We start from the raw sequence: 24,522 nt of genomic DNA, 5'->3' as shown, positions 1-24,522 counted from the left end.
CCCTATAGAAATCTCTACACAACTAGATTATCCTAAGGACTTTCCACGCAATTCCATAAGGTTCTAAGGTCTTCCATGAGAAATCTCCATATTTCTTTAAAACCTTCTCACATAAGCTAGCCTCCTCTCCATGTAAGCATCCACATAAGCTTCCTACATGGCAAAAATAGTTTCACGTGACGCCTAGGTGGCATGATGACGTGGCGGGTCATCACAATAGGGAGTTGATAATATGCCCTCTTTATCTAAAATGGTACCTGTTTCTTGTGGAGGTAGGTCTGGTCCTTCGAGATTTTGTCTTTTTCCTGTTTTATCAACAAAAATCAGCTACCGTATAATATCTTTTCTTAGGAAACCTAAACTACATGTAAGTAAAAATAAATAAATGAATAACAGAAACGCTTGAATTGGTTCATAAGATCATATTGATGTAGTTAAGTAGGGTTCGCCAGCCAGCTCACTTGATGTGCACTCTCATTTCCCTAGCTGCCATGTATTTGGATGGTCCAAATCCCTCAGTAGTATACTCCTTTTTTCCCCTTCCTTTCATTCTATGTAGTGATTAAAAAATAACTTTAATAAAGAAGATATTTTGAAGATATTTTTAGAAATTGAGTACCAAACAGTGTTATGATATATAATTAAGTAATTAAATAATACTATACTCTTTCTAGCAATTTAAGCTTTTATATGTGATTGTCACACACTTCAATATAATATTCAAGTAGGAAGAGGTCCCGGGTTCGAGTCTCACCACCACCTATTATCAAAAGAATTTCAACGTGTTTGGATCATAAAAAATAAATCAGGCCAGCACGTAAGAAAGCGTGTTAAGACATAACATAATTAAGAAATTATAGAATATGCTCTTTCTAACGGATTAAACTTTTAGATAATATAGTCATACACTTTGACAAATAACATGTAGCCAACACAGTAAAATAGTTATTTTGAATAAATGCCGATTTGTTTATAGTAGAAAGGTGAAGTTGGAAATTACAAGAAAATAAATCATATTTGTAGTTTTTCACTCTTTTAGTTACATATAATTTTTTAGGATAAGTGGCGCCTGACATTCTTTGTGTAGAAGTTAGTATTTTGTTTGCTGTAAATGCTTGTATTAGAAGACACACAATTGTAAAGGGGTTGGTTACACCTATTGTGATAATATCTGAATTCTCTGAATTTTTTTCGTTGCTAATGTTTGACTTCTTTATTTTTCCAAACTATCTCTCTTGAGTTGCTATATAGGTACACCATAAGCTTCCTGGCGCCACCTTATCTTATGTTAGATTATTATTTTTTGCAAGAAACTTATGAGTTCAGTGGGTTTAAGGAATCCTTTTGTCTCTGATTCAACCTTAAGATACGTCTTCTTATGAAAATTTGGAATATATAAAAGCTCTATATGGACTATGACTATGTAATTAACAATTATATGATTGGTTTATACTTTATTCGACTAATCTTCTTTTGAGATAAACTTTTTAAAACTCTATCATATTTGATACTCCTATATATAGTTTCCGAGTTAAGTTGAATTTGGTTATCTAGTAAACATTAGTATCATAAATTAAATTAGAATTATCTCTAATCTAGTAAAAGTCATTTCCTTTTCAATTCTTTAAGGTCCTCAAGCAAACAATTAAGGTAATCTTTCAGCGGAAATTTAGTTTGGTTTTTCTTAATTGTTACACATTTTTACTTGAGCGAAAATGATGCCGATGAACTGTTTTTATTGGAATAATAATATTGTTATAATACTAATGAGATCTTTTTTAGCTAGCAAAATACTGCAAGTTCTTGACAATTGGAAAAATAACCTTTCCGCAAAAGTCAAAGAGTAAGTATAAAACCAGATTAAGAATAGAGACTTAATTTGGAAGACTAGAACATTTATTGTGTAACAAAATATAAATACTAAATCGTGTGCCATGTGCCATCCTCAAATTGCATGCTTGAATTAAATATGAATGAAGAAGATTAAATGGGAGAATATCCTATATCATGCTTTCATTACTCTTGCAATAAATCAAAACAAGGAAAATATATACTCAAAATTTACATTTCTTTTTCGAAAAATGCCAAAAAGGAAAAAAGAAAAGTGCAAAATCAAGCAAGTCAAAAGTAACTGACGTGGGTGAGTTATGCCACGTCTCAAATAGAAAAAACAGATCCTAACTACTCAAATTGCCAAACATGCAAAAACATACAACTACAACCCCTCCTCTTTTGGGTACATACAAAATCAACCCCTTTCATATCACGTGATTCTCTCTTCATAAGACCAAAACTTCCTCCAATTTCCCACGATACCCTCAAATGCCACGTGACCACCTTAAAGACAGGGTGCAAAAAGTTAAGGAAATAAGAAGAACAATTTGATATAATTTTTTCCTTACGGAGCACCTTATTTTCAATATGGTATGATATTGTTCGCTTTGTTTGAGTTAAGTTCGTGATTTTTTCTAAGGCTCACACAGTAAACATATCAACAATATTTTCCATGTAGTTTATTTTTCTTTTCAGCACCAATATTAAATTTTGTTTGCACCCCAATAACATGAAAGTTGATTTAAGAGGCAAAAAGCATAAAATTAAGTTGAAATTCTAGTGGAGAAATATTAAGTGACTTTTCACCTAACCTATTTTGATGAACAAAATTATGAGATACCTTATAAAAGCAAGTATTCAATAAAATAATTAAGGACACCAATAAAAAAAGCTAAAATTCTTTGTCAAAAATTATAAAAGGGCAAAAAAGGTCAACCACGTATGGGTAAAGCAAAAAAGGAGAAAGAAGTCGACTACCATAAAATCAAGGCACGTCCTTACGACGGCGTTATGGTCTCTAAAGCAAGCATTTAAATACAAAGCATAACCTAAAAATAAAGAGAGTATTCATACTCCAACCAACCCCCTCTTTCCCTAAAATCACGACCATTATATACCACTACCCCTTCTCCTTTCTTCCACTACAAATTAACTATCTCTCTCTCTCTCAACATATATATACAGACCAACATATCTGTATATGTATGTATGGATCATAATATGGCTGTAAAACATATGTCTTATGGTAACATGTTCAGAACAGAAACAGGGTACACAGACATAGAAAAAAGGCAGCTATTCTTGAGAAGCTATCAATTTAGCAGGAAGCAGAGTGTAAGTGAAAAGATCAAAAAGTCTTTCTTTAGAGTGAAAAGGGTGATATGGGTAAAGCTTAGATCAGCAAGAAAAATCAGGAAATTGGTTTGGTTGAGGCTCAAATATGGTATCTTTGGTTATAGAAGGAGAAGGTTTTTTCGTCGACTTTCAAATTCAAGTTATTATAATAGTATTTCTGGGTGTTCATCTTCTTGTTTCTGGTAGGATAATGAACTTTTTTTTAGTATTCTTTGGCTTATTTGGGATATTTAATTATGTAGTAGCAGTGGGTTGTGTTTAAACTTAGTACTGGAGGAGAAGAAAAGCTAGTATGAACATCAGAACATGCCCAAATCTTGAAGTTCTCTGCTGACTTTATTTTCTCCAGTTACTTTTACGTATGTATACATATCTTTTAGTATTAGTCTAGTCAAATTTGTGGTATCAGCTCTATTGTTATCAGTTTTTTTTTTTCTTTTCGATTTCTAGTATTATTCAGAGTTTAAATCAGATGAATGGACAGTAAAAAAGGTGAATACTTTTAATATGAGGAGTCCATGAGTAGATTTAATTCTTGTGTACATGTATTGTTCTGTAGCAATATTGGTTGCTCTGAAAGATGGTACCATTAGTAAAAGCAAAACAACTTGAAGAAGTAGGTAAAGAATGAGAAGGAATCTGAAATCTACTAGAGTGCCTAACACTCGGGGACCACAAAAACTAAATGCGTAGTAGTACTAATTTTGTGTGGTTTATAGATCTCTTCTTAATAAATTAACATTAGTAAAGTTTTCTCTTTTTGATTGATATTACATAATTTTGAATGGGAAATAAATTAAATTAGGCTGTAATCTCATAGTAGTAGCCAGTAAGCTTTCTTTAGATGCTCATCTGCATAAGGTATGTGTGTTGAATATTTTCCTATTGAATGCAGTTAGGATTATTGACTATTGTGTTTACATTTGACTAATATTTCAAGTAATTAGAGTTCCCATAAAAATTAGGCCCTGAAAGGTAGTTCTAGATTTCTAGTGATTATTTAATCATGGATGGAATGTCATTATGAAGAATTGATAAGTGATAATTAGTTGTAAAAGTTAAAAGATCAAGAAAAAGATTGTTGCCTACTGTTAGTTCAATTTGGCAGGTTGTCTGCATTAATTACTCTCGAAAGTTTGCACATGAATCTAGGTTTCTTCTAAACTTTTCTGTAATTTTTTTAGTATAAACTTGGGGTAAGCTGCCATATTAGAAGCCAAAGGAGACATTCATCACACAAACCCAGCTTCTTTTCTGCGACTCTTTCCACTTGGGAAGTTAAGATAAGAGAAAAACGAGATACATGCACATTGAAAACAACTTTCTTAAGAAGATAAGACCCAAAAGGTCATAGGGTTTATGGAAAGTAAAATAGTACTACTAGTATACAATGTTGAACAAGGTAAGATAGGAAGAAAAAAAAAGCAAGCATAGCCTAGTGGGTCAATTTCAATAGAGATAAATTTGAGATTGTCCTTATCCGTGGGTGGTATTTAATTTTTGTCCTTTGCCTAAAATATCCCAAAGTTTTGAGTTCGAAACTCAGCTTAGTGACAAAAAAAATTGCAAGATAGAATTTCGTAACAAAATTAGGCCTATTCGGGCAAAAGTTAGGCCTTAAGGCCTAAACTTTGTAGAATTCCAGCAGAGTAAAAAAAAAACTGTCTTGCAAATTTTCACGAAGCCTTACCTTGCGAAATTATTTTTTATTTTACTGAGAAGGGTTCGAACCTAGAACCTCAGAGTATTTTCGATCACTTTTTTTAAGCAAAGGACAAAAATTAAAGACCAACAATTTGAGAGGCAAAAATAAAGGCCAACGCCTTTCAAGGGAAATCACTGCAAAAAAAAATGAAACAAAATGCTAGAAAATGTGTTGACACGAGATAGCAAGTACTCAACGAAACAATTCAATTGTGCACAAATATAATTGATTTGAATACAAATCTAGGGCCCAATCTTACTAAGTTATTATTTTTTTGTTTGTTTGTTTATAATTTTTAAGCGCCTAATATTTTTTTTTATTATGCCTTATATATAACATGTTAAACAAATAAAAAGTTTTTTTTAAAAAAAATATTTTGACAAAGTTTCTCATCAATTTGAACTATATATCAACTCAATTTTCAGATGGACTGAACTGACTGGGTTAAAATGGACTAAGCCAATAAATTAACCGGCACAAACTTAAATGGATTAGACAAATTATATTTTAATTTTATGAGCTAATTTTACCGCCCATAACCACCACTATAAAAAATAGAGCTGTCAAAACGGGTCAGCCCAAGCCTCGCGGGCCAAGGAATTTGATGGGCTGGGGCGGGCCGGCCTTTCACTTGTAAGGGCCTTAAAATGGCCACCCCAACCTAGCCCTACAAGAGCCGTGGGCTGGGGCGGGCCAACCATTCATTTTTTTTTCAATTTTTTTTTTATAAGAAAATTTATTTTCAATCTAAATTCGAACCTCTAAGTATACTAATTTGTTATATTTCTAGCATACAATTATATGGAAGTACATAATTTTACGACTACTTATATAAAATAAAAACTTATACATCGTCGAGCACATTTAAATCTGTCTGTGATAAAGGTGCCTTAATTAACATCTCCATCTTAGTCTACGTACATTCATATGCAAATTTAATTAGTTAAGCACTATCAAATAACTAGATTTTAGAAACTAATACTTAGACTAAGCATTATCAAATAACTAGATTTTAGAAACAAATTTAATTAGTTAAGCATTATCAATTTCATGATGAAACTTTTATGCTTGGTGATTAGAAATTTTAGTAGGCGTACTTGGCGATTAGGAATTTAGTATTAGGGGTTTAACGCTAAATAAGAAAAATATGTAAGATACTAAGACTAATTCGATAATAACTATTCCTATTTTTTTACTTCTTTTTTCACAATTTTCTTTTAAATTTCAATCATGAATATAACTTCTATACTTGGTGATTAGGATTTAACGTTACATGAGTAAAGTATTGTGTAAGATACTAAGACTTATTTGGTAATCACTATTTCTAGATTTTACTTCTTTTTTCACTATCTTCTTTTAAGGTTTTAATTAATCTAAATAGCCTTTTGGCCTACGAGCCGGCCTCGGCCCAACCTCGATCAGGCCTCAGGGGCCAACTAAGTTGGGCTGGGCTTATAAGTCTCAGTTTAAATGGGCTTAAAAAATTCTAGCCCAACCCTACCCCAATAGTGGGTTAGGTTGGGCTGGCCTCAAGGGCCAAGCCCATTTTGACGGCTCTAATAAAAAATATTGGAAAAACAGAGTAGAAGGAAAACCTAAAGTGTGAGCTGTGACATTTACTTTACACATCCGTAAGGGGTATGTATGCACGTTAGATGTTCAATTTTTTTAATGGCCTTTTAGCTGATTTCTTGGCATTCATTTGCGTCAATGCATTTTTCTCCCAACAAAACGAGACTTGAAGGAGGACAATAAGTGAGGTGGTCTCATTTGTCTATATTTACCTTCCTTTTTCTCATCAATATTGCGTGTGCAAAATTGTTGCTTTTACTTCTACTTTCTTGCTTTGACCAAACATATTTACGTGATATTAGATTGGATATGGTTTTCAAATAATTCAACCATCTCATTTCACCTTATAAGGATTGATTTGACCATACCTAATTCGATAGCAAACCCAATATTCATTTAATTTGGTTTTGTTCTACAACAGTGATATGAGTTCGGTGGAGTGGTGTCAGAAATTTTGAATAAAAAAATTCAAAAAAATTACACTTAGAATTTAGACTTGCATTTCTCTCTTATGTTAAAACGGTTTAAATTTTTACACATGCATAAATAATTTGTTTTCATGGTGTAACTTTCCAATGAAGGGAATTCACCCATAAAGAATTATGTTGTGGGCTAGGGCCGCGAATGCAGGCAGGGATCTATTAAATGGAGTATATTAATTTTTATAGCTTAAAATTTGGTTAATTGATATATATTATATTATTATTATTTATTATTGTAAGTATAGAATATAGATAAGTTCTTTTCCCATTTGTATATATGTAAGGTGAAAGTGTAATCACAAAGTTTGCAATTTCAATCTTAATTTCCTCCCTTTCCTAATTTATGTTGGATTTTGGTTTGAAAATTAGGATTAGTTTAATATATGACGTCCAAGAAAAATAACAAAAAGTGAATTCTACGGATAAAAGGAATATTTAATTTCTGTTCTAATCTCGACGTGGAATTGTTTCTCACTAAAGGGTCTTTTGGTTTAGTTTACTGACCTCTCTCTACTCCAAAAGGGAAGTTATATCTAATTGAGCTGTTGAATCATGTTTAAACCCGTAGCTATTTTGTACTCCGTGAGATCACTGGCGGAGCCAGAAATTTTTCTAAGGATGTTCAAATTTTGAAGTAGTAAATAATTTTAAAAAAAAGTTGATGAGCGGGTGCACATAAAATGGTAAATCTAACTACCTAATATTAGCTGAGTCATAGAAAATTTGTTGTTCTATTTTTTTAAAAAAAATTTTCCCTTTTTTAAAAAAAATTTATTAAAAACTAAGATTATTTTTCTAAAAGCCTTGTATTGTGACGTAATTCAAAACATAGAGTACTCCATTTTTTATTTAAAAAATAAGTAAATCAAGCCAGCATTTGGTCTGTCACGTTTTAAAAATAAGCAGGCGTAGCAAAACGAGCAACTCGGGGATCAAACCTGCAACCTTTATGGTGTTATGAACAGCCTTAACTGCCGGACTAACTCCTTCTATTGTTTGAAGGGTGTTCATTTTACAGTATATCTATAATTACAATAAAATTTTACTTATATACACAGTACAATTTTTCGGTGAAAGGTGTTCAGCTAGTGTAGCTCCACCCTGCATGTGAAGACAAAACTTAAAATTTAGTTGCTAATGGTTACTTGTGGTTAATAACCTGTAACCACAAGATTAGTTTGATACGTTATGTCCTGTGTCAAAGAAATAACAAAGGTTAATAATTTAAAAGATAAAATAGGTAATTAGCCAGTTAAGTTACTTTCTCAGTGATATTGACATAGTTAAATGGTTTTTTGCTTGTAGAAGCATTGCTAAATAATTTGGAATAGTTGAGTGACCTTTTGAGCGGTGATTTTTTTTATTTTTTTTTTTGTATTTATTTACATTAGGGGTGTGTTCGGTATGGAGGAAAATGTTTTCATGAAAAATGTGTTCTTGGAAAATAAGTGAATTTCTACTTCTTTTCTCATGTTCGGTTGGATAGTGGAAAATAAGTGAATTTCTTACTTATTTTCTCATGTTTGATTTGTTGGTAGAAAACATTTTCGAAAAATACCACCCATGCCCCCACCAACCCCACCCCAATCCCCACCCCATACCACACCCACCCACACCCCCACCGCCCACCCCAAGCACCCACCATCCACCACCCACCCACCCACCCCCCAACCAAATCCCATCCCCACCCAGCCACCACCCTCCAACACACTTCATCTTCACCCACCCCTACCCCATACCACCACCCACCCCACACCACCGTTCTATCTAACCCTCCCATCCCATCCCAAATTTTCTATTTTGCTTTTATGAAAAATGAGGAATTCTTTCTTATCCATTCCAGCACCACCCATGTAGCAACCACCCCAGGGAGAATGCTACTTAACGAAATTAATCCAACAACAACAACAACATACTCAGTGAAATCCCACAATGTGGGGTCTGGGGAGGGTAAAGTGTACGCAGACCATACCCCTATCTTGGAAGATAGGGAGGCTGTTTCCGAAAGACCCCCGGCTCAAGAGAAAACACAACGAGAAAGGTTAGATATTTAAATATTTGTCCTGAAACTATTTTTTTTTTTTTTTGCAAAATTTACTAATAACTAAATTTAAGGATAAAGTTTATTTGACAACATGTTCAGGAGTAGAACAAAATAATAAGTACATATGTAATTCGAGCGTATCACAAAATTTAGAAGAAATAAATTTAAAACAATGACTTTATCATGTGGTAGCGGAAATTGGCCGGGACAAATATTTAAATTAGTTAGTATGAATTAATTTCGTTAAGTGGCATCCTCCCTTGGGGGGGGGCGCTACAAATTTTGGTATCAGAGCCTTAGGTTTGTGGTTCTAGGACTTTTGTTGTGACCTTTTAGTGTATTTGCCTTCATACAGATGGTAGAACCTACTGTCCAGAATTCTAGAATGCACGACATCGTTTACGATGGTTATGGCATGCATTGGGGCTTTGAATCAAGTAGCCATGTTGAAGAACCTCCCAATGAAGAGGCCAGCCGTTTTTATAAAAAAGTTAAAAAAAGCTAGTCGACCCTTACAAGATGGTTCTACCCACTCTCAATTATCTGTCGCTGTTAGATTATTGAGTATCAAAGCAGATAACAATGTTCCCCAAGGGGCAATGGATTCTGTGATTGACCTTATGCATGAATTGGTTGACCCGACTCTAGAGATACCCGATAATTACTATAAGGCAAAGAGATTGGTATCTAAGTTGGGACTCTCGTCGATGAGAATTGATTGCTGTGAAAATGGCTGCATGTTATACTATAATGATGACGTCGATCTAGAATCTTGTAAGTTTTGTGGTAGTGAACGGTTTAGGGATACACGTAGCGGGAAGAGAGTGGTTGTTAAGGCGATGCATTATTTACCTCTAATACCAAGGTTAAAGAGGTTGTATGCATCTAATAGCTCTGCTCCTCATATGAGATGGCATCTAATAGCTCTGCTCCTCATATTTGTTTGTAGGAGCTCCAGAGGGGTTAGGCGGTACCTCAAGATGAGATCTTCAAGATTACTCACACGAGGAAGGAGAAGAACGCTGATGATACAAACCGATGGGTTGAGCCAAGGGCTGAGCGAACTTGGGTAAATCGTTAGTTAACAATAATAATATATTTTTTGTACTAAATTAGACTACTAACATTGTATCCTTCAATTTTAGAACGAATTTCAACAACACTTTGGGGAGTTTCGTGCCACTCAGCCAAGTACCACGCAGATGACCGACGAGTTAATACAGCAACAATGGATTGAAAATGTTGCTCCCCCAACAAGGCATGGGACAGTTTATGGGATGCCTAATCGAGCCTTTCGTCGATACTCGTCGGCCCTTGAAGCCGTAGGTGTTACTGATGATGGGACAGTTGATCCTAAGGAGTATGAAGCTATGAAGCAGCAAGTTGACCTGCTAACAAGAACACTTAATTCCTCGGAGGCCAGGATGTTGGGTATGCAAGCCCAGATTAATAGCTTACTTAATTAGCGACAGTTTCCGATTCTCCCGTGTCCTGGGGATGCTCGTACATCACAGCCTCCTAGCCAACCCCGACCTTCCCAAGGTAGACGACGTTGGTCACAAGCTGACATAAATCATGCTCTTGTCGATGAGTCTAGTGGGGAGGATTGGATCATGTCTCTAACACCGAACATTGACTTTTTTGATTAATGTGCTTTTGGATTCTAATTCTGCTATGTTTAAATAGATATGTATATGAATGTAGTTTTAATTTGAACTAGAAGTACTTTTAATTTTAAGATGTTTAAGTGTTTGAACGTACGTTTATGATGTTTAAGTGTTTGAATGAACAATGTTTAAGTGTTCAAACATTGTTTATGGTTGTTGTGTTGCATTGTTGATGAATTGGATGACTGTTTTGGTTGATGAATTTGATTATATGAAAATTGGCAGGTGGGATGTCAGAAACAGGCAAATGCTAGAAAAAATATTCCAGAATTTCGACCACAGGTGGTCGAAAATCAGCCCAGATATTTCACAATTTCGACCACATGTGGTCGAAATTGTACCCAGAAAAATACAATTTCGACCACACGTGGTCGAAATTTAGCAATATGGCTGCCATATTTCGACCACATGTGGTCGAAATTGTGAAAATATTTTTTTTTATATTTAAATATATAATTTAATATAAAAATAATTTTTCGACCACACATGATTGCGACCACGTGTGGTCGAAATTTTTTTTTGACCTACCTGTTATCGACCTACGCGTGTGGTCGAAAAATTGGTCGAAATAAAGGCCTTTTCGACCTCGTATGGTCGAAATTTTTGGTCGAAAAGTCCGGTTTTTTTAGTAGTGTATTATATTTCTCATGACTTGCATTTTTTAGAGGTGTGATATTTATGAGACTTGATTTTGATGTGCTTGTCGGAAATCTTTTGGGTCACCAATTTGTTGTTAACTGAGTTTATAAAGATTATCCTTTCATGATTCAAAATCTAATTTTCTCTGTAGACTTGATTGCAATGCCTTTTCAAGATGGGTATAAGGTAAATTTCGGGACGAAATTTCATTTAAGGGGGAGAGGATTGTAACGCCCCGAGTTTCATGGATTCATTATATGCATTACAATTGATTACATTTTTTAAGAAATATTCTTTTTACCATTCTTGAAATTCAAGTTTGACATTTACTTTGTAAACCTCTTTGTGTGGGGTTGTCGGAGTTGTTGGGGTTTGGTGGTTGGGGGGGGGGGGGGGGTTTGGGGGGTGGTAGGGTGGTTAGTGAAATGCCAATTGTGGACTTGTTTTCCCTACTTTGATTAGAGAAGTCATTTTTCCCATTTTTAAGGAACTTGTTTTTCCTAAAGAAAATGTTTTCCAAAAATTTTAGCCAAACAAACATGAGAAAATTAAAAAGCATTTTCCGTAAAATATTTTCCTCCATACGAACACACCTAGGAGACGCCCTTTAGTCGGCTCGACCTAGAGTGGAATTCTACTACTCCTTAGATTATTTAGTAGAAGTAAATTGTGTAATTATCACATGGTGCATCACCAATAGAGGACCCAGGATTCAATGATCCTGGGTGCGCGCCTTAAAATCAACAAAACATTAAATCGCTTTGGGTGAGATTTGAACTTGGCTCCTCCATGGCTTACCCTAAAGCCTACAACCTTTTAACCAGAGCAACACAATCTTTTATTGCTTCTTGAGTGCTATTTATTATTTTATACCAAAGTTTTAATATTTTCTATATGCCTATATAAAGTATCCGTCACGATATATGGGCGCTCGAGCACCAAAAAATAATATATGGGTCCGCCCCTGGCATCACTCGCACATGACTTCAAATATCATAAGGTTTTGACCTATCTCAATTATTACTATTATTATTTACTTAAGGGCTAAATCGTAGACTTTTAAGGCTTATTATACCAAATCGTTCCACGTACAAAAGCTTGAGCGGACGGTGATGTTGATATTCTCGGGGCAAATTTCCATTGCATACTATATTGCACGCCAATTGGAACCATATCATGCTAATTATATTCATTGTATTAGATATCTAATTAACTTTATTCCTTAACTCTCTCTTTCTTTGATTTTCTTACGCTATTCCTTATCTTGAGGAGTTTTGACGTAACTGGTGAAGTTGTTGTCTTGTGATCACGACGTCACAGGTTCGAGCCATGGAAACAACCTCTTGCAAAAATGCAGGGTAAGGTTGCCTACAAAAGATTCTTGTGGTGTGGCCCTTCTCCGAATCCTGCGAATAGCGGAAACTTAGTGCACCGAACTGCTCCCTTATACACTACCCTTTACATTGTTTATTTCTAAAAATTCTAGAGAAATACCAAACTGAGTGCTTTATTGCAATAATTATATTACTAGTAGTTATGTATTGCCAGCAATGAATTGTATAATCAGACAGTGGTTTGATTCGAGGGATTTGATTACAACAACAACAGCAAACCTCGTGTAATTTCACAAGTGAGGTCTGGAAAGGGTAGTGTGTATGCACATCTTATCCCTATCTAGAGAAAATAGAGAGGTTATTTCCAAATCCCGTGTAATTTCACAAATGGGATGTGGAAAGGATAGTGTGTGTGCAGATCTTACCCCTATGCAGAGAAAGTAGAGAGGTTGCTCCCGATAGACCATCAACTCAAGAAAAAATGGAAAAGAACCGTAACAAACAGATGATGAAGAAACATAGGCTTATTAGTTATCACCGGTGGTCAATATATCATAATTTGAACCTTGTTGTCATGACTCATTAGTCTGAATCCTGTTTGATCTTTCTACCTTTATGTCATCTTTGTGAAAAAATTGATACTACTAAATATATGCATCTTAATATATATTGGTATAGAGTGTGTTTGGTATGAAGGAAAATGTTTTCATGAAAAACAAGTGGATTTCTAACTTATTTTCTAGTGTTCTTTTTAAAAGGTGTTTTCAAACTGTATTATAGAAATCAAACGCAAGTACATCGGTAATCAGAGACAGTGGGATAGTATCCCACTCCATCAAATCAGACATAGAAGCAAATGTTCTAGCAAGACAGAGGACAAAGAGAAAAATGGTAACTTTTTTAGAAGAGTTGCACATTCAAAGACTAATGGATCAAAACAAGAGTAATTCACCAAGTTTCCTTCCAGAGCTTGCTTCACGAGTAGATTATCAGTTTCCACAACAAGTCTCGCTGTACTGAATCACTTCTTTAACCAAGTAAGAGCCCCAAGCACTCCTATGACCTCGCCCAGCAAAGGGCTAGCAACACAACCGAGGATTATTGTTTTTGCAGCAATGAATTGACCTTAGCGATGGCATAGCTCATGTCTTTCCCCGCCAAACCTGTATGGATATCGGAAGAGGCATTGGTATTACATTTGATTGTGGAAAGCGGAGGCAGTTTCCATTTTCTAGTATTTGGTAAGTAAACAAAAAGTTATTATTCTAAGAGCATTTATATGTAACTTAGCAAAACATCTTTGGGGTGGAATGACGTGGGAGTAGGGGTTCGGGGGTGGCGAGTGGTGGAATGGTCAAGGGGTGGGGAGTGGGGGCTTTGGGTGGGTGGTTGGGAGGAGACAATGAACTTGAAATATTCCTTACTTATGGAACTTGTTTTCCTTACTTCTATTAGGGAAGTCTTTTTCCTCATTTCTAACGAACTTGTTTTTCTAGAGAAAATAATTTCTAAAGCAATTTGGTCAATCAAACATGGGAAAACTGAAAAACGTTTTTTGGAAAATATTTTCCTCCATACCAAACACACCCATTATCATCCAGTATTTTGTACTCTTTGACCCGACTACCTTATCTAATTAATTAAAAAAAAAAATCACGTTGCATATGACACATTAAAAGAGAAAGCGCTCTTTACCACGAGTTTCTTCATCCCAAGGATCAAACTAGAAGTATCTGGTTTAAAGTTGAAGGTAGAGATGTTCAAGAAAAATCGAACCACACTTACAAAATCAAATCAAATCAACGAAAAAATCTGAAATAATCTATTACTTGGTTTGGTTTGATTCAGAAAATAACAGTGTTTTTATTTTGATTTTTACATGACAAACCCACACAGTAAGATTGCTTTGCAACCTTAGTGAAAGAATTTTATTCATTCTACCACATCCCTCATTAAAAAGTTGAATAAAAGAAGGACCCTACCGGGTTCGAACATGTGACCTCTTCATCTGAAATCAAATGCTCTACCATTGAGCTAAGGACCCTTATTAAATTTATTAAATATTAATTTCTTCTCCTATAATCATCTGTTATCATATACATATTAATTAAGTCAACCACAACTAAGACGTTCTAAAAGAAAGAAGATACTACTTTAGAGCAGAAGTATCTTTCTTTAGCAAAATAGATGAGTGAGCAGTCCATGTGACTATTGTATGACAGGGCTCTACAATAAGCTAATACTCCATTACAGCTGGTTTAAACTTTGATTAATTAACAAGATGCAGGCATGCTGTCTCTATAAGGACTTTTTGTACAATATTTATTTGAAGTCTCAGTAATGATGATCTAACCGTAGACTCGTGTCAATATGCTATTCATTATTTGATTAATCATTTTTATTCCTGAAGTTTGCTTTAATTATCTTAATCTGGCGATAGATTACCGATTAGCTATAATAAAATAGCAAAATCCCCTAATTTAAAAGGTTGCGGGTAAACCATTGAATCTTATAAGTGGTTAAGAATATTTTCAATTCTCGAACTAGGGTCGGACGATCAAGTGAGTTGAGGTTTACTTCTGACTACAGTAGTTCAGCTCAAATGAATTTGAAAAAAGACAAAAACAAAAAATAAAAATTTTTGAGGTCATAATTCCTTCAATTTCTTGACGATTTACTGTTGCACGCCACAGTGCTTGCGTAACACAAAAAGTCACGTGGAATCAGGATCTTTATTAAAAAGATCTAAAATATAAAAAATAAATACGAAAAATCGAAGGAATTCAACATGTAATATATATATATATAAAAAAAACATAATTTTAATCATGTACATATGTAATTTTCTGGCAAAATAAATTCGGATGAACTCCTTGCACCCCTTTAGCTCCGCCGCGGAATGCCACGATATATTTCTGGATGGCTTTCTTAATTAACCTACAAAGTTTCACCTTTTTAATACATTAGAGGAGGACCATGATACAGCGTGTACGTTTGACCAAATATTGCTAATATATAGACTTAAATAATTAAACCAAAACAAATTGACTTAAAAAAATAGTGAAGGCATAGAAGCTATTTTAAACCAGCTAGGCTGAAGCAGCTTGTATTGTACGTACATTATGGACAAGGGCAGTGTAAAAACTTAATTGCGTGTGTTTTATTTTTTCGTGGTCAAAGTTGTTAATTAAAAATCTGTAACTAGCTGTCTTACAGAGATGCCTATGGCCTACTGGGAGAAATAGGAAAAAAAAAATGGTGTTTTGACTGTACGACAAATATCGGTCGAATTGGAAAATCTCCCCCTTTCGATGGTGAAAGTCAAATATGTCAGCTAAAAGCTTTAGGAAAAAAGTATTAAGCATTTGGACATCCGATTTGAAATCATGAGATAAAATCAACATTTAGACATACATTACATCTCATAGTTTCCAATCATGGTTTGAAATTTCAAATCATCCAAAAAGACGTAATTTGGGGTTTCAAACCATGATTTCAAAATTTTTAAATATAAAACTTGACCCACAAATTTATATTTTATAAAAAAAAAATCCATAAGTTAATAAATATTTTTAATAATTACTCTCACCAACCATTTACCAACCTTTATTTATGTCTACCATGTGGGATGATTATATTAAAGACTATTTACATTACTATTCATGTTAAATTATCTTTTTTATTGAACTAAAGTTTGATCAATTGATATTGCATTTGTTAGAAAGACCTTCTAATAGCGTATTAATTTTATTATGAACTATGACTTGCTCATTTGGTAAGATTGTATAAAAATTGAGAATATTTTAATAGTTTTCACAACTTATAGGGTTTTTATGTCTATAAGAAAAAATATAACTTAAGAAATCCAAATTGCATGTCCAAACATGATTTCAAATCATGATTTCATCTTATGATTTCAAACCATAATTTCAAACCATATTCAAACGTCTCCTTAGTAAATTTTACTCCTTTCATCCCAATTCAAATGTCTTATTTTTTTTTTATTTTTTTTTTGGTTTGTCCCTAAATCAACGCCCTTTTCTATATTTAGTAAATTGACAAGTAAAACATCCTACATGACAAGTTTAAAATTACAATATTCAATTAACATTTTAGTACATTAGACACATCTTTAATTTAGAAGCAAAAGATTCAAAAATTTCTTTATATTCCTTAAATTATGTTTCCCGTCAAATTAAGATACTTAAATTGGACGGAACTCGAAAGGAGTAACTAAAGTATACAACAACAACAACAACAACAACAACAACAACAACCCAGTGAAATCCCACATCGTGGGGTCTGGGGAGGGTAGAGTATACGCAGACCTTACTCCTACCAAGGTAGGACGGCTGTTTCCGAAAGACCCCCGGCTCAATAAAAACATAAAAAGAAGTCAGATAAGGTTAAGAGAATCAAAGCGATATGAAATGAAATAATGCAAGCGACACAGATAACACAGGATAATCAAAGCACAGGAAATAACAGATAATAACAGAAATCTGAGCAGAAGAAATTATATTGCAATAATGCGACTACTAATAAGAACGGAAAACGAGACTATCTACTAGCATTCTACCCTAATTTGGGTCCTCCAAACCCTCCTATCTAAGGTCATGTCCTCGATAAGCTGTAGTTGCGCCATGTCGTGTCTAATTACCTCTCCCCAATACTTCTTCGGTCTACCCCTACCTCGTCTGAAACCATCCATGGCCAACCTCTCACACCTCCGCACTGGGGCATCTGTGTCTCTCCTCTTCACATGCCCAAACCATCTTAATCTCGCTTCTCGCATCTTATCTTCCACTGAGGCCACCCCCACCTTATCCCGAATATGCTCATTCCTAATCCTGTCACTCCTGGTGTGGCCACACATCCATCTTAACATTCTCATCTCGGCAACTTTCATCTTTTGAACGTGAAAGATCTTAACCGGCCAACACTCCGCCCCATACAACATAGTCGGTCTAACCACCACTTTGTAGAACTTGCCTTAAGTTTTGGTGGCACATTCTTGTCACATAACACTCTGGAAGCAAGCCTCCATTTCATCCACCCTGCCCCAATACGATGTGTGACATCATCATCAATCTCCCCGCAGCTTTGCAGAATAGACCCAAGGTACTTGAAACTACTTTTCTTCTGGATGGCCTGGGTACCAAGTCTCACTTCCAAGCCAGCCTCCTGAGGTGCTTCACTGAACTTACACTCCAAGTACTCTGTCTTGGTCCTACTCAGCTTAAACCCTTTAGACTCCAGAGTATGTCTCCAACTCTCCAGCTTAGCGTTAACTCCGCTACGAGTCTCGTCGATCAGGAACTAAAGTATAATGAAGGGTAATTTAAAATAACAATAAAAGTTAATGGGTAAATTTAGACCTTTTCCTAACATATTTTAACATGTGAAACCATCTGTTAAGATTTTGACTATGCTTAAAGATTCTCATTCGTGTTGGAGTCACAGTAAGGTCAAATACAATGCGATTGTCACGACCCGGCTAGGGAGCCGCGACGAGCACCAGGTGCTACCCCACCCGAGCACCCCCTTATCGTACATAACATAACATCTAGGTGAACCATAAGTCAATTCGTGTTTTTCTTATCGTTAATCATATTGATCCCATTAGACGACCATCATCATTTAACATATCATAGGCATCTATGCCACATCATAAGTACAAGGCCGACGTGGCTAACAAAAGATATACAAAACATGGGCCGACATGGCCGAACATCTCTACCCACATACACATGACTACGAGCCTCTAAGAGTATGACATATCGTATGAGCGGGACAGGACCCCGCTATGCCCATAATTATATACACAAAAGAATAAGTACCCAAAAGCTACGGCTCCGAAAGAAATGGAGCTCTGCTATGCAATCTCTGAGTAAGCAGCTATGGATCAGGTCTGTGTCCCTGTGCACCTGCGGGCATGACGCAGCGTCCATAAACAACAGGACGTCAGTACGAAGAATGTACTGAGTATGTAAAGCATGATCAACATCAATATAGAAGCATAATAGATATCATATGAAAATAGCATAGGAGGGGAGACAATAATATCATCATCATCATGTCGCTTACTTGCATACATCGTCGTTCGTATCCCATAATAATACTCGTACCATACTTGTGCTCATATTCGTATACATGTCCTTATTCGTATTCTTATACATAGTCTTATCACATTCATATTCATATTATATACATAGCCATTTCATATACATAGCATACCCGACCTCATAGGATCGGTGTCTTATACATGTTTGGCCAACCAAGGCTCAAGGTCATACATACCTGGCCCTACCAAGGCATCAGGGTTATCCGTACCATCTGCAGAGGTGTGCGCTCATTTCGTAATCGTATACATACTTAATACATAGTCATATACATATAGTCTTACCCGGCATCATAAGCTCGGGGTCTTATCATAGCCCTTCATAGGCATACATATACATATATCATAGCTCGTAAGCATCTCTAATCTCATTTTACTCTCATCATCATTACCATCCTCATCATTATCGTTACATCTACATTATAGACTTACTCGTCATACGAGGAACATAGTATAATCATAATACATATCAAGGGTCGTGAGCTTATGAGCTCGGAATGTCAACCATGTGAAGACAACATACTCATATAGAGGAATTAGGAATTTGGCCAAGAACCATGCCTTATGAAAGAAGGGTTAGCCTTACATACCTTTCCGTCGAACTATTCTACACTTGCACGTTCCCTTCCAATGCTAGCGTTTATACCTTCATTAATATCATAACAATGGTCATTAGTCATTCACATTATCCACATTATCTAGATTCCTCAATTTGCTTCTAATTCACCCACATTCATGGTCATAACACCCATCTTCGTCCATTCGTCTAAAGTGTTTAGTTCATGATCTTAATACCATTTATAACACACTCATATCACAACACAACAACATTCATAACTCAATTCAAACTATTTCTCAAAATGTCACTATTCATCATTCATGACCTAGTTGACCACATTTTCTACAATCCATGTATTTTAATTCTCCAATACCTTAAACATCTTGTAAAAATCATGAATCTTACCTTAGAAGTTATAGGAACAAGCTTTGGTTGATAATACTCCTCTTTGAGCAAAACCCTAGTTTTTCTCCATTTGCATTTCTTGACTTGAATGTTCCTTGATGATTCCCTTATCCTTGATTCACTTGTCTTAAAGTTATTGATGGCTTATAATCCTTGAAAACTCATATAATAAATGTAGAGAGAAGTTTTAGAGAGAAGTGGTGTAATGTTGTAATGAAATAAAATAAGTCTTGATCCTCATATTTAATGAATTGGAAAATCTGTGCTGGGTGAACAGTGGTCGTCCATGGAGGTTTACGGTCCGTATTTCAGTTTACGGACCGTCCCTCGTGGTCGTCTTTAAGCTTAAGCAGGACCAGAAACTTTGGCCTGCATGCATGGTGATTTACGACCATGGTTTACGGGTCGTAAATCACTTTACGATCCGTCCACCAGGTCGTGTTTAGCCATTTCCTCGGCTGGCAGAAAGTTGAAGTTGGGCATGCCAGTTTACGACTTCAAGTTTACGGACCGTATTGCACTTTACGGTCCGTATTTTGCACTATACGACCACTGGGCAGTTTTTGCCAACTTTCAATTTTTCTCATTTCTCGACTTTTCATTCTAATCATCCACATCCCTTTACATACATTTCCCATCAAACATTATACACTCGCACTCCTCGCACACATCATTAGTTCATTTACTTAACATTCAATGGCTCAAAAGTATAATAGTGGTAATTTAAAACATTCTATAGTAAAGGGTAAATTTGGACATTTTCACTATATTTCTTCGAAGAGGGGAATAGAAACTGATAGAAGAAAAAATTAAGTAGATCCAGATCATTTGTCTCAACCTTGGAGTTAGATAGAAATAACAGCAGGATGAGCTAAAGTTAGGCCAAATTAAACCTCACTAGTCACCAACTACCAAGAAGTAATAGCTTGTTTTACCAAATAAAGTTAGAAATTTACCTACTTGGTATGTCACATTAGCTTCATCAAATCAAATTCATTGGACACAAATTCAATACTAGCATCCTACTCGTGTCCAGACAGTCCTATTCCGAGCTACTACCACTAGTCCACTACCTCGTCCAATTTATGTGACGTTCTTTTTTTTTGGTCAATACAAAAAATGACTTCTTTCTATATTTAATATGCAAAAACTTAACTATTAACTTCCTATTTTACCCTTAATGAGATGATTTATAGCCGCATAAATATCTATACTTATTTTGAATCACATGTTTGAACAGCCTTTCTTTAATTCTTAAACTTTTTGCCTAATATCTTGACGTAAATTGGGACAAAGGAGTAATTAAGACCATTATTGATCCCATAGCTTGTACCTTCGCTAAGGCTATTAAATCTTTACAACAAAGTTGCCTTTTATTAATTATGTTAGAATAGCCTAACTAGGACAGCTTAAATACTTAACGACCTTTTAATCCATACTTAACATTTGTAATTTAGACCTCAATTGCATTATTATCTTAGCTAGAAGTGAATCCCTTAAGCTAAACTACATTCAGAAGATCTCGTTGTTTATCAAATAGATTGATTAGCTCCTAGGCCTTGACCAATCTCTGTCCATGGACGAAAATTTCCAAACTAAAACTCTGCCAAATACATAAAAAAAAAAAATGACTAGATCTTTGTCTTGTTTCTGAATATAAAGCTGCAAAAATTCCACATCTTCCAATCAAATCATTGGCATTCCATTTTTTAATATTTTTCCACATTAATCATTGCACATGCCAATAATATTCCATTCATCTCATCTGCTAATCACACTACCAAAAGAAACAAACAAAACTCTGTAAGAGAGGATGATAGTGGCTATGCAGAATATTGAGCTGGTATGTTAGTTTAAAACTTGAAATCCATTGTGCTACCCATGTGTCCAAAAGAATAGGATAGCATCTTTTTTTCTTTATATATGCAACCTACTTAGTAGTTAACACTATACCTTATATGCAATGCAGTGGTTCTAAAAAAATGTTTTCTTTTCCGTTATTTCTACCTCTTTGAAGTAATACAAGAGCAAGATTCTCCATGTGCTAACTGACGGCGAATTCTTTCTCTTTTGACATTTTGTTTTGCTTCTTTCTTCTATAAATACTTTGAGGAAAATGTTAGTTTTTGCATAGACCAAGAATCGTTCAAATTTTGTTGCTATTTTTGATAATGGGGTTTCAAGGAATTAGATATGAGAGACTTGTTGAAGAGAAGGTTACAATAAGGCCTAGAAGGTGTTGGCTTATCAAGAAAATGAATGGAAGATTTAGAGGTTTCAAGTTATCAAGGTCTAGAAAGTTGAATTGGAAGGCATTTTCTTCTTTGGTAAAATTTCCAAGGAGGATTGCTAGAATTTATGGGGAGATAGTGAAAAGAATGAAGAATATGGAAGATGTATGTCCTGCATTTGTATTGTCTTGTCAATGGGGATTTCCTGTCCTCTCTCATTCCCCTGTAAAATGCCCAAAGAATATCTTTTGATAAGCCTACTTTTAACAACAAGAGTTTTACAAGATGAATTCATTCTTCTTGCATTTGCCCTTAGTTTCTATACAATTTGTCTCCTTTCTTTTCTGGAATTTGTTTAAATATCACTATTACAAGAAGTGGAAAGTTAAAATATTTAAAATGGTGTCTCTGTGTAATTGCAGCTCCATATTTCAGTCACAGCAAGGTATGGATACATTCACACCTCGACACTTTCTTTTTACACCTCGAATATATATGTAGAAAGTGTTTTATAAGTTATATAGATCATCGGTGTAAATAATTTTTGTATCATCAATCTAACTTTATTTGTTGTATCAGATAACCTATCTTATATCATTTAGATAACCTAATAGTGTAAAAAAAAAAAAAAAACTTTACTTTCTGGATATCTACAATGATCTGCTAACCCTCAAACTTAATATAGAGGGAAAGTTGTTCCTATGCCAGTAGCTAGTCAGTATTTGGGATGAGGATAAACTTTATTTAATTCAAAAGGGATTTGAATGTTGCTCGTTGGATTGAGGTATTGAATGGTTTAGATTGTTGTTGAACACTTGCACTACAAGAAAAAGAGCGTTAAGTATTTCGCCACATGTTCTCTTTTAAGTTTAAGATAACCGTCGCTAAAGTGTATATTCTCAATCGTTCGGTAAAAGTTTCTATATACTACTACAAGAAATTTATCGAATGGTTTAGTAAATCCAGAGTTGTAGAATGGACTTTATACTTCAATCAATGGCCCCGTTCTGCCTAAGATTGTTTTTTTGTTTCTTTTCCAATGTTTGAGTTGGACGAATCCAATTTGACTTTCAAAAACCAAGTTTATTGGTCTTTCACATGAATAATTTAGATGACATAAGCAAGTTGAGTGACAAAGTGATTGTGAGGCCATTTTCTAGTGTTCCCAATTTATTTGGCAAGAAACAAATGATTGTGTGAGGATCCTAAATGACACTATGCACTTGGCCCATGTTGTCAATGTTTTCTGGACTCAAATGTCAGACCAATGACAATTGATTCATGCTGCTAAGTATACGCTTGTCTTCGTGCTCCCTCCATTTTTCATTATTTAAACTTTTTTCCTTCCTACCAGATATGCAAAGGGGGAACATAATGGCATAGAAGTATGGACAATGGACCTAATCATTCTGCCACTTATTTCTTGGTTGCAGATATGCCAGTTAGATGTTGTAGGAATTTGTGTAGTTGATGATTAGCATGAGGTTTAATTAACTGACCCTGCTTCCACTACAAAAGAGGAATAAATTGCTCCAAGTACCTCTATAATATAATTTAATTGCAATTAGTCCATGATTTCATGTATTTCAATATCAAATACTATCTCTATGTGTTTGGAGAACACTTGAGTTCGAGTTAAAAGTATTTGGATGTTCAAGCTGAAAATTTTTTTTGGAAGTTAAAGTTATATTTGAACATGAACTTCACTTGAATTTTTTTTGTTAAAAGTGATTAATTTTATTAGTGGAAGCAGAAGATTTGAAAAACTTCACTGAAAATACACATCCAAATCAGGATTCTTATGTTTCATTTGATGTTCAAATAACATTTCACTTTTTTAAAAGTTCTATTACATAGGGGACCAAGGAAGAAAAAGAGAAGAGTGTGAATTTTGAATCCACATCTATTATGCGGAAACTCTCAGCAGTACCACTAACCTAAAAATTCTAAACGTCATTGGTAAAATAGTAGTATATGCATATACTGACTTCTGTGTTTCCACACTCCAATTGCAGCAGAAAAAGGGCGACTAACCGTTATATTTGTAAACGATTTCTTTTATATAGGAAATTCTGGTTTTGTCGTGACTTAATACTTATATTTAGCAGAAACAAGAACTTAAGCTTGATAAATATCATAGGAAGTTAGCAACTAAAGTAGGTTAATTGAGGGGCTTGGGAAAGGCTAAAGTAGAAATAGGCAAAAGTAAGTGATCGCAATGTTAATGAGTACAGAAGGCAATTCACAATTTCAAGATGTACAAATACTTATGTACAAAAACAAAAGGAAACCCAGATTGCTGCGTTAAAGTATCCGTCCCCTTAAAAAGAAACAGTAGCTTTAACCTAGATAATTCATGATTTAAAGTCAGTGCATTCAGAATAAGTATGTATGAGCTTATTTTATTATATGTATACATTTAATTTTTTCTTGCATATGTAATTATGTATACATAGTTCGAGCGGAAAGCAATCAGTGATCCAAGTGAACTCACATAACATGTTGTAGATCTGCCTCTGAGTTTGAATATTGATTGATCATCAAAACATAGCAATACTAATCTTTTTTCCGGGT

At 34.8% G+C, this 24,522-nt stretch overlaps 1 protein-coding gene across 1 annotated transcript; it reads left to right on the top strand.

Moving 5' to 3' along the window:
- Nucleotides 1-2,885: 2,885 nt before the first annotated feature.
- Nucleotides 2,886-3,700, top strand: LOC132600111 (uncharacterized). The gene has a single exon (XM_060313222.1). The coding sequence runs from the start codon at nucleotides 3,043-3,045 to the stop codon at nucleotides 3,373-3,375; it is 333 nt and encodes a 110-aa protein (XP_060169205.1). The 5' UTR covers nucleotides 2,886-3,042; the 3' UTR covers nucleotides 3,376-3,700.
- The last annotated feature ends 20,822 nt before the right edge of the window (nucleotides 3,701-24,522 follow it).

This window comes from Lycium barbarum, chromosome 6 (assembly GCF_019175385.1).
Source record: "Lycium barbarum isolate Lr01 chromosome 6, ASM1917538v2, whole genome shotgun sequence".
Taxonomy (NCBI): domain Eukaryota; kingdom Viridiplantae; phylum Streptophyta; class Magnoliopsida; order Solanales; family Solanaceae; genus Lycium; species Lycium barbarum.
Note: the sequence above shows the minus strand (reverse complement) of the source record. Positions and strands in the feature narration are given on the sequence as shown.

Excerpts from the sequence above, each read along its gene's own strand:
- LOC132600111 (XM_060313222.1), top strand. The coding sequence starts at position 3,043 with ATGGATCATAATATGGCTGTAAAACATATGTCTTATGGTAACATGTTC.